This window comes from Saimiri boliviensis, chromosome X, assembly GCF_048565385.1.
Source record: "Saimiri boliviensis isolate mSaiBol1 chromosome X, mSaiBol1.pri, whole genome shotgun sequence".
Lineage (NCBI taxonomy): Eukaryota > Metazoa > Chordata > Mammalia > Primates > Cebidae > Saimiri > Saimiri boliviensis.
Window position 1 is genome coordinate 125006746 of NC_133470.1, and position 12964 is coordinate 125019709.

General features: G+C 38.4%; 1 protein-coding gene across 5 annotated transcripts; it reads right to left on the reverse strand.

Moving 5' to 3' along the window:
• Positions 1-2851: 2851 nt before the first annotated feature.
• Positions 2852-11396, reverse strand: NXT2 (nuclear transport factor 2 like export factor 2). 5 transcript variants are annotated; one of them, XM_010346363.3, is made up of 4 exons: positions 10963-11027; positions 9930-10016; positions 6050-6194; positions 2852-5157 (listed from the first exon to the last, which is right to left on the reverse strand). In XM_010346363.3, the coding sequence occupies exons 2-4, from the start codon at positions 9945-9947 to the stop codon at positions 4976-4978; spliced, it is 345 nt and encodes a 114-aa protein (XP_010344665.1). In that variant the 5' UTR covers positions 9948-10016; positions 10963-11027; the 3' UTR covers positions 2852-4975. The 5 variants fall into 5 exon arrangements, with proteins under 5 accessions (XP_010344665.1, XP_010344664.1, XP_074247689.1 ...); XM_010346362.3 differs by lacking the exon at positions 10963-11027 and adding an exon at positions 10820-10956; XM_074391588.1 differs by lacking the exon at positions 10963-11027 and adding an exon at positions 10484-10684.
• Between the last annotated feature and the right edge of the window lie 1568 nt (positions 11397-12964).

Consider the following 12964-nt stretch of genomic DNA (forward strand, 5'->3'; position numbering starts at 1 on the left):
CTCATAACCACTTGGTGGGCCAGATAGGACAAATAGTATCTCCATTCAACAGCAGCTGAAGAGAGAGGCCCAGAGTAAGTGAATTGCGCAAAGTCACAAAACACATTAGGGACAGAATGGCCTTAGAATACAGGACTTCTTTGGGTCTGGGACCAGTATTTACACCTTAGAGACCACCACAGCCTTTGTAAAACAAGGGGAGTTGATATGTAGGTGGGTGCTAAACAAGGAGAGGATTATTCATGGAACATCAGGAAGTTACTCTGTATCATCTAAAAAGGGGAGACATGAATAATCCACTCCTTGTTTGGGGTGTTCAAGGAGGGAGAAAAAGGGAAAAAAACACATGAAATTTACTTAAAATTTACCAAAATACAGCTTACATAATATCAGATCATGTTCCAAAGTGGTTTTGCTAGAATGCCTTCTCACTTTTTTGCTTGGACAACTGAAATAGGACAGTTTCTTCCAATTCAACTCCTTTTCATTGCCACTCATTCTATTCCCAAACTCTGCCTAAAGACTAGCGTGAGGATTTGCTTTCTTAGTTCTACACTTTTCATGCAAACCAAGGAATGGGAGGCAAAGACTGCTGTCCTTTATGGTCCTCAACAAATATGAAAAGCCTGAGAGGAGAAAGAAGTTTTTGGTCACTTCCAAGTCAGGGTGACATCACTGATATTTGGCACTACCTTTTGGAAGCCATCCCTATATCCCTACTCAAAAGTGATAGTGAAAATATGCTTGCTCTATTTTTGTGCTTTTTTAACTTGATGGTACAACCCCTTAGGAAGTTGTAAAAGAATCAGTTGAGTAATTTATGATCAGCATTTTCAAAAAAATTAGTAGAATGCAATAGAAAATGCCAGGACCACACTGCAAGAGGTAAACATGAGTTTTATTTTGGCCATTACACACACACGCACACACTGCATATATAGGTTTACCTGTACATCTGTATACTGGGTTGTGATATAAAATATACTTCTTACTATGGGTCACAGTCAAAATTTTGAAAGCTACCTGTCTACAATCCCAGGTTTATGCTGTGTCCTAAGACCCCTCAACTTGACACATTATTCCAACAATACATTTTTCTACCTTTTACTGCTTCTCTAGAAAGCTAGACTGACCTACATAACTGACTGAGAGTCACTGAGTACTCTTTTGCAAAGACAGCTGCATTGGCAAAGGGCAAGCATTTATTAATAGTTTGGTAACAAGTGTTTTGATGAAATACTTGTATTATGTAGCGCCAACTGTAAAATCAAAAAGACAAAAATGCCTTACCATTTCCCCCTAAATATGTGTGGTTATGTTAAAGCACACATAGGGTAGGAAGGACAACACATGCTTATAACAAAAATCTGTAAATGGAATCCCCTTCCACCAAATTTCCTGCCCAATTTCAGGCAAATAGTGAATTCATCAAAACTGCAGAAAAGAATTCACTGTACCTTCTTGGCTTTTGACTTCTTGTTCCCTTTCCAAACACTGTGCTTATGCTTGAACCTCTTTGGGACTATCTTTTTAGATACACTATACATTACCAGGTGATTTCCAAAAACTATGAAAATGTTACCATGACTCAAATTCACTGAGTCTGTGGCTCTTCTAGCCATACGGGCTACTCATGAAATACAAAAGGCATTATGACAGAATTTGAGTCATGAATTACTAGTTTTATAAGCTTACAGCCTTTCACTTCCACGAATGCCTACAAATTTAGACCTAAGTAGACTCTTAGCCATTTTTATCCAGGCAAAACTCCTAAGATGCCATTGTTTGTAAGACTCACCATTACTTTACCACTGAGAAAATGGAAATGAGACTAAACTATGATATGGCATCAATTTAATATCTGTACCAATTCTAGGGATGTTAAAATGTGAAAAATACATGCATCTTTGAAGAGATAAAATATGATTTTTAATTTTAAGAGCTATTATTTTGTTTTAAAATTAGAGACGAGGTCTTGCTCCATTGCCCAGGCTGGAGTATAGTTCTGCATTCATGGCTCATTGCAGCCTTGAGCTCCTGGGTTCAACTGATCCTCCCAACTTAGCTTCTTTAGTAGCTGGGCCTATAGTCACATGCCATTGTACCCCGCTAACTTTTTTTTTTTGAGACGAAGTCTCACTCTGTCACCCAGGCTGGAGTGCTGTGGCACAATCTCCACTCACCACGACCTCCGCCTCCCAGGTCCAAGTGATTGTCCTGCCTCAGCCTCCTGAGGCTGGGACCACAGGCACGTGCCACCACGCCCAGCTAACTTTTTGTATTTTTAGTAGAGGCGGGGTTGCATGGTGTTAGCCAGGATGGTCTCAATCTCCTGACCTTGTGGATCTGCCCACTTTGGCCTCCCAAAGTGCTGGGAATACAGGCGTGAGCCACCGTGCCCAGCCCCCCTCCCCACCCCGCCCCACTAACTTATTATTTTAGAAACAGTCATCTTGCTAGTTTGCCCAGGCTGGCCTCGAATGCCTTGGCTCAAGTATCCTCCCACCTTGGCCTCACAAAGTGTTACGATTACAGGCGTGAGCCACCACACCTGGCTGGGTATTGCTCCTTCTCATTCCCCTCCAAAAAAGTCTGTTGATATATTTTTAATGTAGCATTAAAGTTAACGGAACCATTCTTTCTGGAAATCAACTGTATTTTGGTTTCACTGCTTACTGAATATAGCATTTTAGCTAGTTTCTCAAGGTTAAGATTTCCAACTTCTCACCAAAAACCTCACAGGTATCTCAAACAAGTGATGATCTCAGGAATGTGAATAATTGGAAGGAAAAGGAGAAAGATATGGCAGGTTACAGAAGGAACAAAAAAAGATCCACGTTGTCAACCATTGTTAACACATTACTGTAATTTTTTCCCTAAATTTGGAAAATCTTATATTGCAAAGAAAAAGGTACCCATTCTGAAACCTAAGAACAAAAATCAAAAGACCTTAAAACAAGCTTGACAACACCTGTCATAAGGCAAAATTTTATTTTTTCAAGTTACAAAAATAAGAACATGTCAAAAATACAGTATAGTCCTTATAAGAGTAGTTCCAGCCATTTAAAAGTTATACAGAGTTTGGAAAAAGCAATTTATATACAAGTCTTAAAACACACAATAATCATGAACAATGCACAACGTTCAATTTAGTTATTGCTAGTTATGTGCAGCTTTTACTTGACATCGTTCTCCGTAAGGGAAAGGGCAGCATTTGGGCATTCTGATTGTTGCTGCTAAAGCTGTGGTTTTAGAAAATCGATCTAAAATAAGAATAAGCTCACTACGAGTAGAATAAAATGTGTAAGTTTCAATCACTATAAGAAAGCATGGTGTAAATTTGAGTTCCATACAATTATCCTATATAATTCTATGCTATTAGTATAATAGAAATACAGTGTACAATTTTGGGCAAGAGTAAATGAATTACTGATTTTACAATTACATGAAAAGAAACAGCTTTTGGTTGCAATGTAGAAACAAAGCTGGCATATCTAGCTTACCAATATTAAAAAATGGAAAAGACACTTAATGTTTAAGCAAAAACCGAATCTACGTTTTTTACCTTTAGAAATTGAGAGATAAAGTTAAGCATTTTGTTCTTTTGAGGATTATCATGAAGATCTGCTATTCTCTATTTTTTTTTCTAAAAAAGACAATGATTTAGCCACATAGCAGGAACATATTTTAAAACAGATCTATTTACCCAATGTCATATTAAAGAACAAATCAAAATTAAATAATTCTTTTAATAACTAAAGATAATGCAGTTGACAGTACAAAACACTGGGAAAAAATCATTTATTTGGGGGATGTGTGATACATAAGAAACTTTGAGCCTAAAGTTCACATGGAAGACTTAAAAATTAAGGGTGTTAGCAAGAGATAGCAATGGCTTTGGCTCCAACTCTCTCAGGTTAGACCCTGTTAAAAGGTTAGGCTTATTGCTATTATTTTACTCCTGTAAGTTCTTGAATAAATGGAGATATACATTGGTGATAAGTACGAGATGAAGTGAAAAGATCTAAAAATATTAGTCTTAAAAGAAAAGTGACACTCATGACCATTTGGCAAGGATACTTATTAACTTAGTGATTTAAATCTTAAACATAAGCTACATAAAATTTTAGGAGGTAGAAAACAAGTACCAACAGTTTACCATTTGGCTACCCTCCTTACTTTTGGCTTCAGCCTTGGATTTCTATTTCTCATTCCCTACCTATACCCCTGTTAAAGCTATTAGTTTTACTACCACTCATTACCTAAATGTATAGACGTCGAACTGCCAAGAAAAATCTTTTCAGGAAACTTTGCTTTTAAGCCACCAAATGTACCCAATACTCAGATTATCAATTGAGAATGTTCTGCACTTCTCTAGCTGATTTACTTCATAAGAAAACATGCCAAAATAAAAAAAAATATTGCTTAAAATGAAAAAAAGACTACTGAACATCTCTATATGCAATTCTAATATGTCAGAGTAGTTATGTAAACCTAAATCTGTACTATTTTCACTGTACTGATCTGAAGAAGCCATATATTAAAATGGCATTTCCAGTGTTAACTGAAAACAGGCAATGTGTTTTATTACAAAATTAACCTAATAACCAGAAAACTCCACTTCTTCCCAGAGAGTTACATTGTGCTGACATTCCATAGATAGTATTATAAAAGGATTTTATTTTTGCAATAGGCTGGGTTCACAGTGAGTATGTTAGTACCAAGAGCATGTGTTTAGTATTACTGTAAGAATGTCATTAGTGGAATGTATATAAGGCATGTAAAAAACTGGCTTTAAAGCTCTTAAAGGGCAATGTTCCAAACTGGCATCTGGTAGAAAAGGTGCTGATAGGAATAAGAAATACTAAAGAAATTTGGTTTCAGCACATATTATAGTGCTTCTACAATCAAAATAGTTGACATAAATTTTTGCTGCTGGAACTAATGGACTAAATGAGAATGGAGGTTTGCCCCTTTAACTACTAGCCCAATCTTGAAAACGGAAGCAATCACTTGCAATCTTCCACACAGTATTGTTGGGAGTGGACTGTGCAGTGAGCAGGAAGTTCTGGTTGAAGTAATGCTGTTTGTTTCCATCAAACTTCACAGTTCCACTGGTCACAACAAGAACTGTAGTCTGGGACTGAGTTGCTTGCTCTTTATCCACATAAAAAAAGAGAACAGGTCAGTTTCTATCTTGAAATAAGCAGATATTCAGGATTAAAATACATGGTTTATGGTCTAACGCTTAAGCTTTTTTTCATAAACTTTCTGTCCCTTAAGCATAATCTTAAGCATGCATACCCAAATCCAGAAAACTAAATACTCATTCAAATATATTAAAATTTTCAGTTCAGAAAAATTTGGGGTACTCTAAAGTTTCAAAATAAAAAGCTTATTATCTAGCATAGGACCATTTCCTCCATATATGTATTAATATTTCATAATTAATATTTCAGGTTTCTAACAGAGCTTATTCATGTTTTGCTTCTTAAACTATTATTCTTTTCAGGAATTATAAAGGAAAAAAAAATCACCTGAAACTATAATTTAAGACACTTAGAAACCCTCCTAGAGGTTATATTAAACTGTATCAATCTATCTGGATTCAAACTGTCTTGTCAAAAGTTATCCTTTCACGTAACAGAGTAAATTTCTGTGAAATATTAATAAATTGTAAGATACTGAAACACATTAATCAGAGATATCATATAATTTTACTCTGGAGACATTTCAGGGCCCAGCAAGCAACAAACCATTTCAAGAAATTAGATAATCTTTCTTCTCCATTTACAAAAATCACATTTAATCTCAACTTTTTATACAACTTTTAATAAGCCATAATCACACAATCCATCAAAACCTGCTATTGGAAAGAATCTGAAGGAAGACCAAAAGTTTGACTGGACAGTTAAATTTTTCATAATATTTAAATTGCTCAAGTAAGTAAATAGTTCTACCACTAAAAATTGCTCACTGCTTTTTGTGTAAAAGCTCAGTGCTTACTAAAGAAAAACAAAGGAAGTACCTTGAAAGATCATGATCTTACCATGAACTGGTTGGCAATCTAACATATTGACCTGGAACTCACTAGAAGGCAATGTGTCAAAAAAATTATTTAGGGCATCCAGCCCTGAAACAGCATTTCCATTCCATATTAAGGTGGCCTTCTCCAGATACAGCCTGCTTAGTGCCTAAAAAGAATGATAAATTTTAAAAAGGGAAATAATTCTGGCTCTAGGTAAACATTTTATAGAAATGGATTCAAACATTACAGATGGTATATAAACATTTGTGTAGTTCTACTTTCATCTCCACTCCCCTTGCTCCATCTCTACTGGAAATTAATGCGAACAAAATGTCTGACTTCTAATCTTGGCCTTAAATAAATATTACCCTACTCTTTATAAACTAAGCACTAGGCCGGGCGCGGTGGCTCAAGCCTGTAATCCCAGCACTTTGGGAGGCCGAGGCGGGTGGATCACGAGGTCGAGAGATCGAGACCATCCTGGTCAACGTGGTGAAACCCCGTCTCTACTAAAAATACAAAACATTAGCTGGGCATGGTGGTGCGTGCCTGTAGTCCCAGCTACTCAGGAGGCTGAGGCAGGAGAATTGCTTGAACCCAGGAGGCGGAGGTTGCGGTGAGCCGAGATCGCGCCATTGCACTCCAGCCTGGGTAACAAGAGCGACACTCTGTCTCAAAAAAAAAAAAAAAAACAAAACAAACAAAAAACAAAACAAAACAAAACAAAACAAAAAAAACTAAGCACTAAAATATATTTTTTCATATTTCACTTTAGACACAATAAAACCTTGCACCCAATTAAGTTCTTCTTTCTGTATTAAAATGAATGAAATGATCACAAATTCCAAGCACATGCAGCCCCAAGCCAGTTTTAGTTTGTCTTCCTTTTGTAATTATGAGAATTAACAAAGTTTTCAATCAAGTCTTACCTGTACCCTTTAATGCTAGTGGCCATATATGTATATGAAACATTTAATGTTTGCATGTGTTAGAATTAGTTCACTACTCGCATTTTTTTAGAGAAGGTATCTATGTTTTCTTGAATATTGGTCTTTTTTTTTTTTTTTTAAAAAAAATCGGGACAGGGTCTCACTCTGTTGCTCAGGCTGGTCTGAAAACTCTTGGGCTCAAGAAATCCTCTTGCCTCAGCCTCCCAAGTAGCTGGAATTACAGGCATGTCATACCATGCTCAGCTATAGCACTACACTATTCGTGTACTTAGTTCAAAAGAATCATGAGTATTTGCTAAAGGAGAGGCTTTTATAAGTCAAATAAGTTAAGGCCCAAATGAGGCAGAAATTCAACAGTTAAAACTCTGAGGTCACATGACACACTATTAGCTTAATTCTATAATGTAACTTGGGTTTAAAGGCTGGCCAAGTGTGGTGGCTCACGCCTGTAATCCCAGCACTTTGGGAGGCTGAGGTGGGTGGTTCACAAGGTCTGGAGTTCAAGACCAGCCTGGCCAAGATGGTGAAATCCCCCCATCTCTACTAAAACTACAAATATTAACTGGGTGCAGTGGCAGGTGCCTGTAATCCCAGCTACTCGGTAGGCTGAAACAGAAGAAATGCTTGAACCTGGGCGGCAGAGGTTGCAGTGAGCCAAGATCGTGCCACTGCACTCCAGCCTGGGAAACAGAGTGAGACGCTATCTCAAAAAATAAAAAAAATAAATAAAAGGCCAACGCCTATCTTGATGCTGGCAATGAATGACATTGTCTTTTTTCTACTTTATTTTTTGAAAGCAATAAGGTACAACACACATTCAAGACAAGGTACAATAAATATCCATTGTCACATCCCTTTCCCCGACATCAAATATCTGTACAAGAAATGTCTTTTATCTTTTGCCCTAAAAAAAAATAGGTTTTAACCTGACAAAAAGAAGCAATGGGGAAAGGATTTCCTATTTACTAAATGGTGTTGGAAAAAAGAGGTAGCCATATGCAGACAAGTGAAACTGGACCTCTTTACACCTTATACAAACATTAACTCGAGATGAATTAAAGACTTAAACATGAGACCTAAAATCATAAAAACCCTAGAAGAAAACCTAGGCATTACCATTCAGGACATAGGCATGGGCAAAGACCTCATGACTAAAACACTAAAAGCAATGGCAACAAAAGCCAAAATTGACAAATGGGATCTAAACTTAAGAGCTTCTGCACAGCAAAAGAAACTATCATCAGAGTGAACAGGCAACCTACAGAATGGGAGAACCTTTTTGCAATCTACCCATCTGACCAAGGGCTAATATCCAGAATCTACAAAGAACTGAAACAAATTTACAAGAAACAAACAAACAATCCCAGAGACAAGTGGATGAAGGATATGAACAGACACTTCTCAAAAGAAGACATTTATGTGGCCAACAAACATATGAAAAAAAGCTCATCATCACTGGGCATTACAGAAATGCAAATCAAAATCACATTGAGATACCACGTCACTCACACCAGTTAGAACGGTAATCATTAAAAAGTCAGGAAACAACTGATACTGGAGAGGAGGTGGAGAAATACGAATGCTTTTACACTGTTGGTGGGAGTGTAAATTAGTTCAACCATTGTGGAAGACAGTGTGGCCATTCCTCAAGGATATAGAGCCAGAAATACCTTTTGACCCAGCAATGCCATTACTGGGTATATACACAAAGGATTCTAAATCATTCTACTATAAAGACACATGCACATGTATGCTTACTGCAGCACTATTCGCAATAGCAAAGAGTTGAAACCAAACTAAATGCACATTGATGATAGACTTGATAAAGAAAATGTGGCACATATACATCATGGAATACTATGCAGCCACTAAAAAAGCATGAGTAACTCCATGTCTTTGGAGTTACATGGATGAAGCTGGAAACCATCATTCTCAGCAAACTAACACAAGAACAGAAAACCAAATACCACATGTTTTCACTCATAAGTGGGAGCTGAACAATGAGAACACATGAACACAGGGAGGGAAACATCATACACCAGGGCCTGTCAGGGGCTGAGGGGCTGGGGAGGGATAGCATTAGGAGAAATACCTAATGCAGATGACGGGTTGATGGATGCAGTAAACTACCATGGCACGTGTATACCTATAAAACAAACCTGCACATTCTGTACATGTATCCTAGAACTTAAAGTATAATTTTTAAAAATCCCATGTTTAATAAATGCCTTTTATTAAAAAATAGGTTTCAGAGATAGGGTATTAACTTTTACAGCTGCAGGATAGAAGTAGCTCTCCAAAGCACAGTTCTATGCTGGTAAGGGACCTACGCAAGAGTAATTTGACCACATACTGAAATAATTACTTAAAAGATATGGTGCAGGGATAAGTTGATGAAAATCCGATGAAATCTTGTCTTTTGAGGACTTAATATTATCCAAGCTACGTGGATATTCTTTGTGGGTGTAACCTATAGTTTTGAGCTACAATGAGAAATTATCTATAAATATATGAAAGAAAAGGGGCAAATCAGGAAACATTCCCTGTAATGACTGACCCCTTCATCAGCACTAATACTACCTTAACCATATTTGTCAACTGATGGAACTAAGAAAATGTAACATATTTAAGTGAATATATGCTGGGCCTAATGTTAAGGCAGTATTTTAATTAATTCATACTTACCAACCTGAAAATAAAATGAGGTTAAGGGAAAATAGCAACTTGCTCCAGGTCAAGGAACTAGGTAAAGGTAAACCTGGGATATGATTCCAGAGCCCATATTTTCCCACTAATGACAGACCAATCCTTCCCTGAGCAATTTGCTTTTAAACAATAAGTCCACACTTACCACTTATGCAAGTCAGATGAAAGGCTGGCTCCCGACAAGACCTGGTATTTAATAAAGAGTAATAGAGTCTATAAAGATTAGTAGAGTCTATAACACTCACCCGTCTTCTTTTATCCATTGTCTCATAGTAAATATTGACAAATTCCTCAGCAGCTCTACATGCCTGATCTACGTAAGTTTTAAAATCCTACAAGAAAAATTCCAGAAGTATATATTACCAACCTTTTCAGCCCCTCACAAACACAAAACCGCTGACAGAAGCTGATGATTTATTTAAACTACTATGTGGCTCTATATACAGTCCACATTCTTTCAGATAAATTCAGACATTTTAAAGGCTGGGCTCTAAAGTTTTCAATTTTAAAAATTTTCACTAATTTTAAGTTCACGTCTTTAGGACATAACATTCTCAATGACTCGGATTGTTTTTCATTCTCCACATAAACATTTATGTTTTCCTGGCAACTAAGTACTTTAGAATCAGTATTTTACAAAACATTCATGGCAATGAAAATGACACCACCTGAAGTTTATAAAGAAGGAGAGAGAGTGACAAAAACTGCCACTGAATAAGCTGGGAAAGCGTTTTCTCTTTTCAAGTGAGATGTTAGGGCCAGACTTCAAAGCTGCTGAATGGAAAACACACACACTCACACACACACGTAGTTCAACTACTTGAAAAACTGGTAGCTCCACTTAGGAAACTTTCCCACGTTACGTAAACGTTCACTGATGTTTGCATAAGAACTGTGAAACCGCCGGGCGCGGTGGCTCAAGCCTGTAGTCCCAGCTACTCCGGAGGCTGAGGCAGGAGAATTGCCTGAACCCAGGAGGCGGAGGTTGCGGTGAGCCGAGATCGCGCCATTGCACTCCAGCCTGGGTAACAAGAGCGAAACTCCGTCTCAAAAAAAAAAAAAAAAAAAAAAAAAAGGACTGTGAAACCAAAGAAAGCAACGCTGTTGGCGTTCGTGCCGGAGAATTAAGGAATACCTTCTTCCTCATTAATTTGCGGGGCCCAGTCTCTTGCTAAATTAAGAACAATGAATCGCCAGTTTCTTTGTCAGGTGACTTAAAGTGATTTTTAGAGAGGAAGATAATCAAGAGAAAGAGACTGCAAACCAAAAACAACAAACCCCAACATCCCCGCGTGTCGCTATTTCCTAGCTCAGGTTCCTTTCCCTGACCAGAAAGCGACTGCAAACCAGGCGGGGGCGGGGCCGGCGGGGCCGGCGGGGCGGGCAGCAAAGTGTGGGCCCGCCCGGCGGTGAAGAGAGCTGTTCCGTGATTCGTCACAAACCCACGTGAGTAGCCGCCAGACCGCCCCGGAGCCCCTCTCCTCAGCCACTGGAGCCCGGCGCCCAGTCGCCCTGCCCCGACCCAGGCACTCACCACAGACGTGGCCATCAGAGAGCTTGTAGCAGCGTGTTTCGGCAGTGGCGACGTCACCACCTCCTCACGCGTCCACCTCTCACGGCTGCGGAATGAGCAATACTTAGGAAGAGCGCGAAACCCGAGAGACGGACGGAATTTTCCACACTCCCATTCTCTCCCGGAAGTAGCTCGGTCCGTCGTTAAAAGCACACCGATGTTCCAACCTTAAGTTCCCCTTCCCTTCAGTTCCTGCAGAGTTCTCCCATCCGCCTTATTTATCTACTTGTTGGATACTTATTTACTTAGTTTAAAATTTAAAAACAGCTTTGTTTTTGTAAACATTATACTCGAAAGTCCCCTAGTTTTCTAATGACATGCCTGGGGTCAAACAAAAATGAAAGGGTTCAATTACAAGGACTTTTTTGCCGCAGGAGGCGGAGCCAAAGCCCTCTGAAGACCAATTCGAAAAGTGAGGAGTCCTACTATTCCATAGCCTGTAGGATAAAGGGGAAGAGCTTGGAGAAAAGGCGTGCATGACTAGTGAACGATTTAGCATTCTGGAACATTCTGAAAGGACCGTCCTCACAAAATGTACAATTACTACATTTTGGCAGTAGGTCTAAAATTACTATTTGATTTTTAACCTATCCATATTCAACAGGAAAAGCTTATCTAGTTTCTCCATTCTGGCATTTTAAAATGTCTTGGGGTCACCAACAGAAATTAAGTTTACAGTGCCATTCACCACCTTTGAAGGGCTATTTATTCAGCCAAGTATTCTAACAGTAACTAAAATGTGGAAGGCTGACTATATGTAAGGTGCTTTTCTGATGCGTTTTACACATATTCACTTACTACAATGCTGAGGTTATTGCTATTATTTTATCATCTCCGTTTTACAGCTAAGACGGAGTGAAGTTGCCCTACGGTCACAAACTATTTGAGATTCAAACCCCAGCAACATAACTATCACGGCAATCTGATTTTGCTCCTTAAAAAACTCTCATCCCAAATCCACCAATGACTTCTGATTTAAATGGCAAATTAATTAGATGTTGTAGTTTTACCTTGAGTGGCTGGTGTGTGCCCTCTCCTGATAGCCACTTCTTTTGTGGTATCCTTCTCTGTCTCCCTGAGACCAGTTGCTTCTGAATTTTCTCATACTTTTAATATTACTCTACCTGGCACTTTATTCTTTAACGTAGCTCTAACTGACGCTTCTTCTCAGCTGGTCTACTCCGTCCTGCTAACGTCTGACCTCCGTCACTTCCGGAGCATCCCCTATTGTAAAGTTGTTTCTTCCGGGTGATCTAAATGGCTACCTGTATGCTAATGAATCTCAACAACCTATCCCAAGCCCCCACCCCTTAACTGAGCTCAAATTACATATATGAATTTTGCTAAAGGTGAACACCAGAGTGCACTATAGGCTTCTCAAACTTGTACTTCCAAGATTTAAACTCATTATTTCCTTTGCATTTCCAAACTTTTGTATTCTCCCAGTCACCTATCGTGAATTCTCTGAATTCTCGGAATCTTTATTTTTTTCTTTCCCCTCTCCTCCTCATCATAATTGATTCAATAAATATTTATCAAGTATTTACTATGTGCCAGGACAGATTTTTCCACCCTCCCATTCTCTCCCAGAAGTATATATAGAGAGTGGTGAATAAAATAGACATGATCCGTATCCTTATGAAGCTCACAGTGTGATGAGAGTGCTAGACAATAAATATAACATTATTGTGTTACAAAGAAAATCTA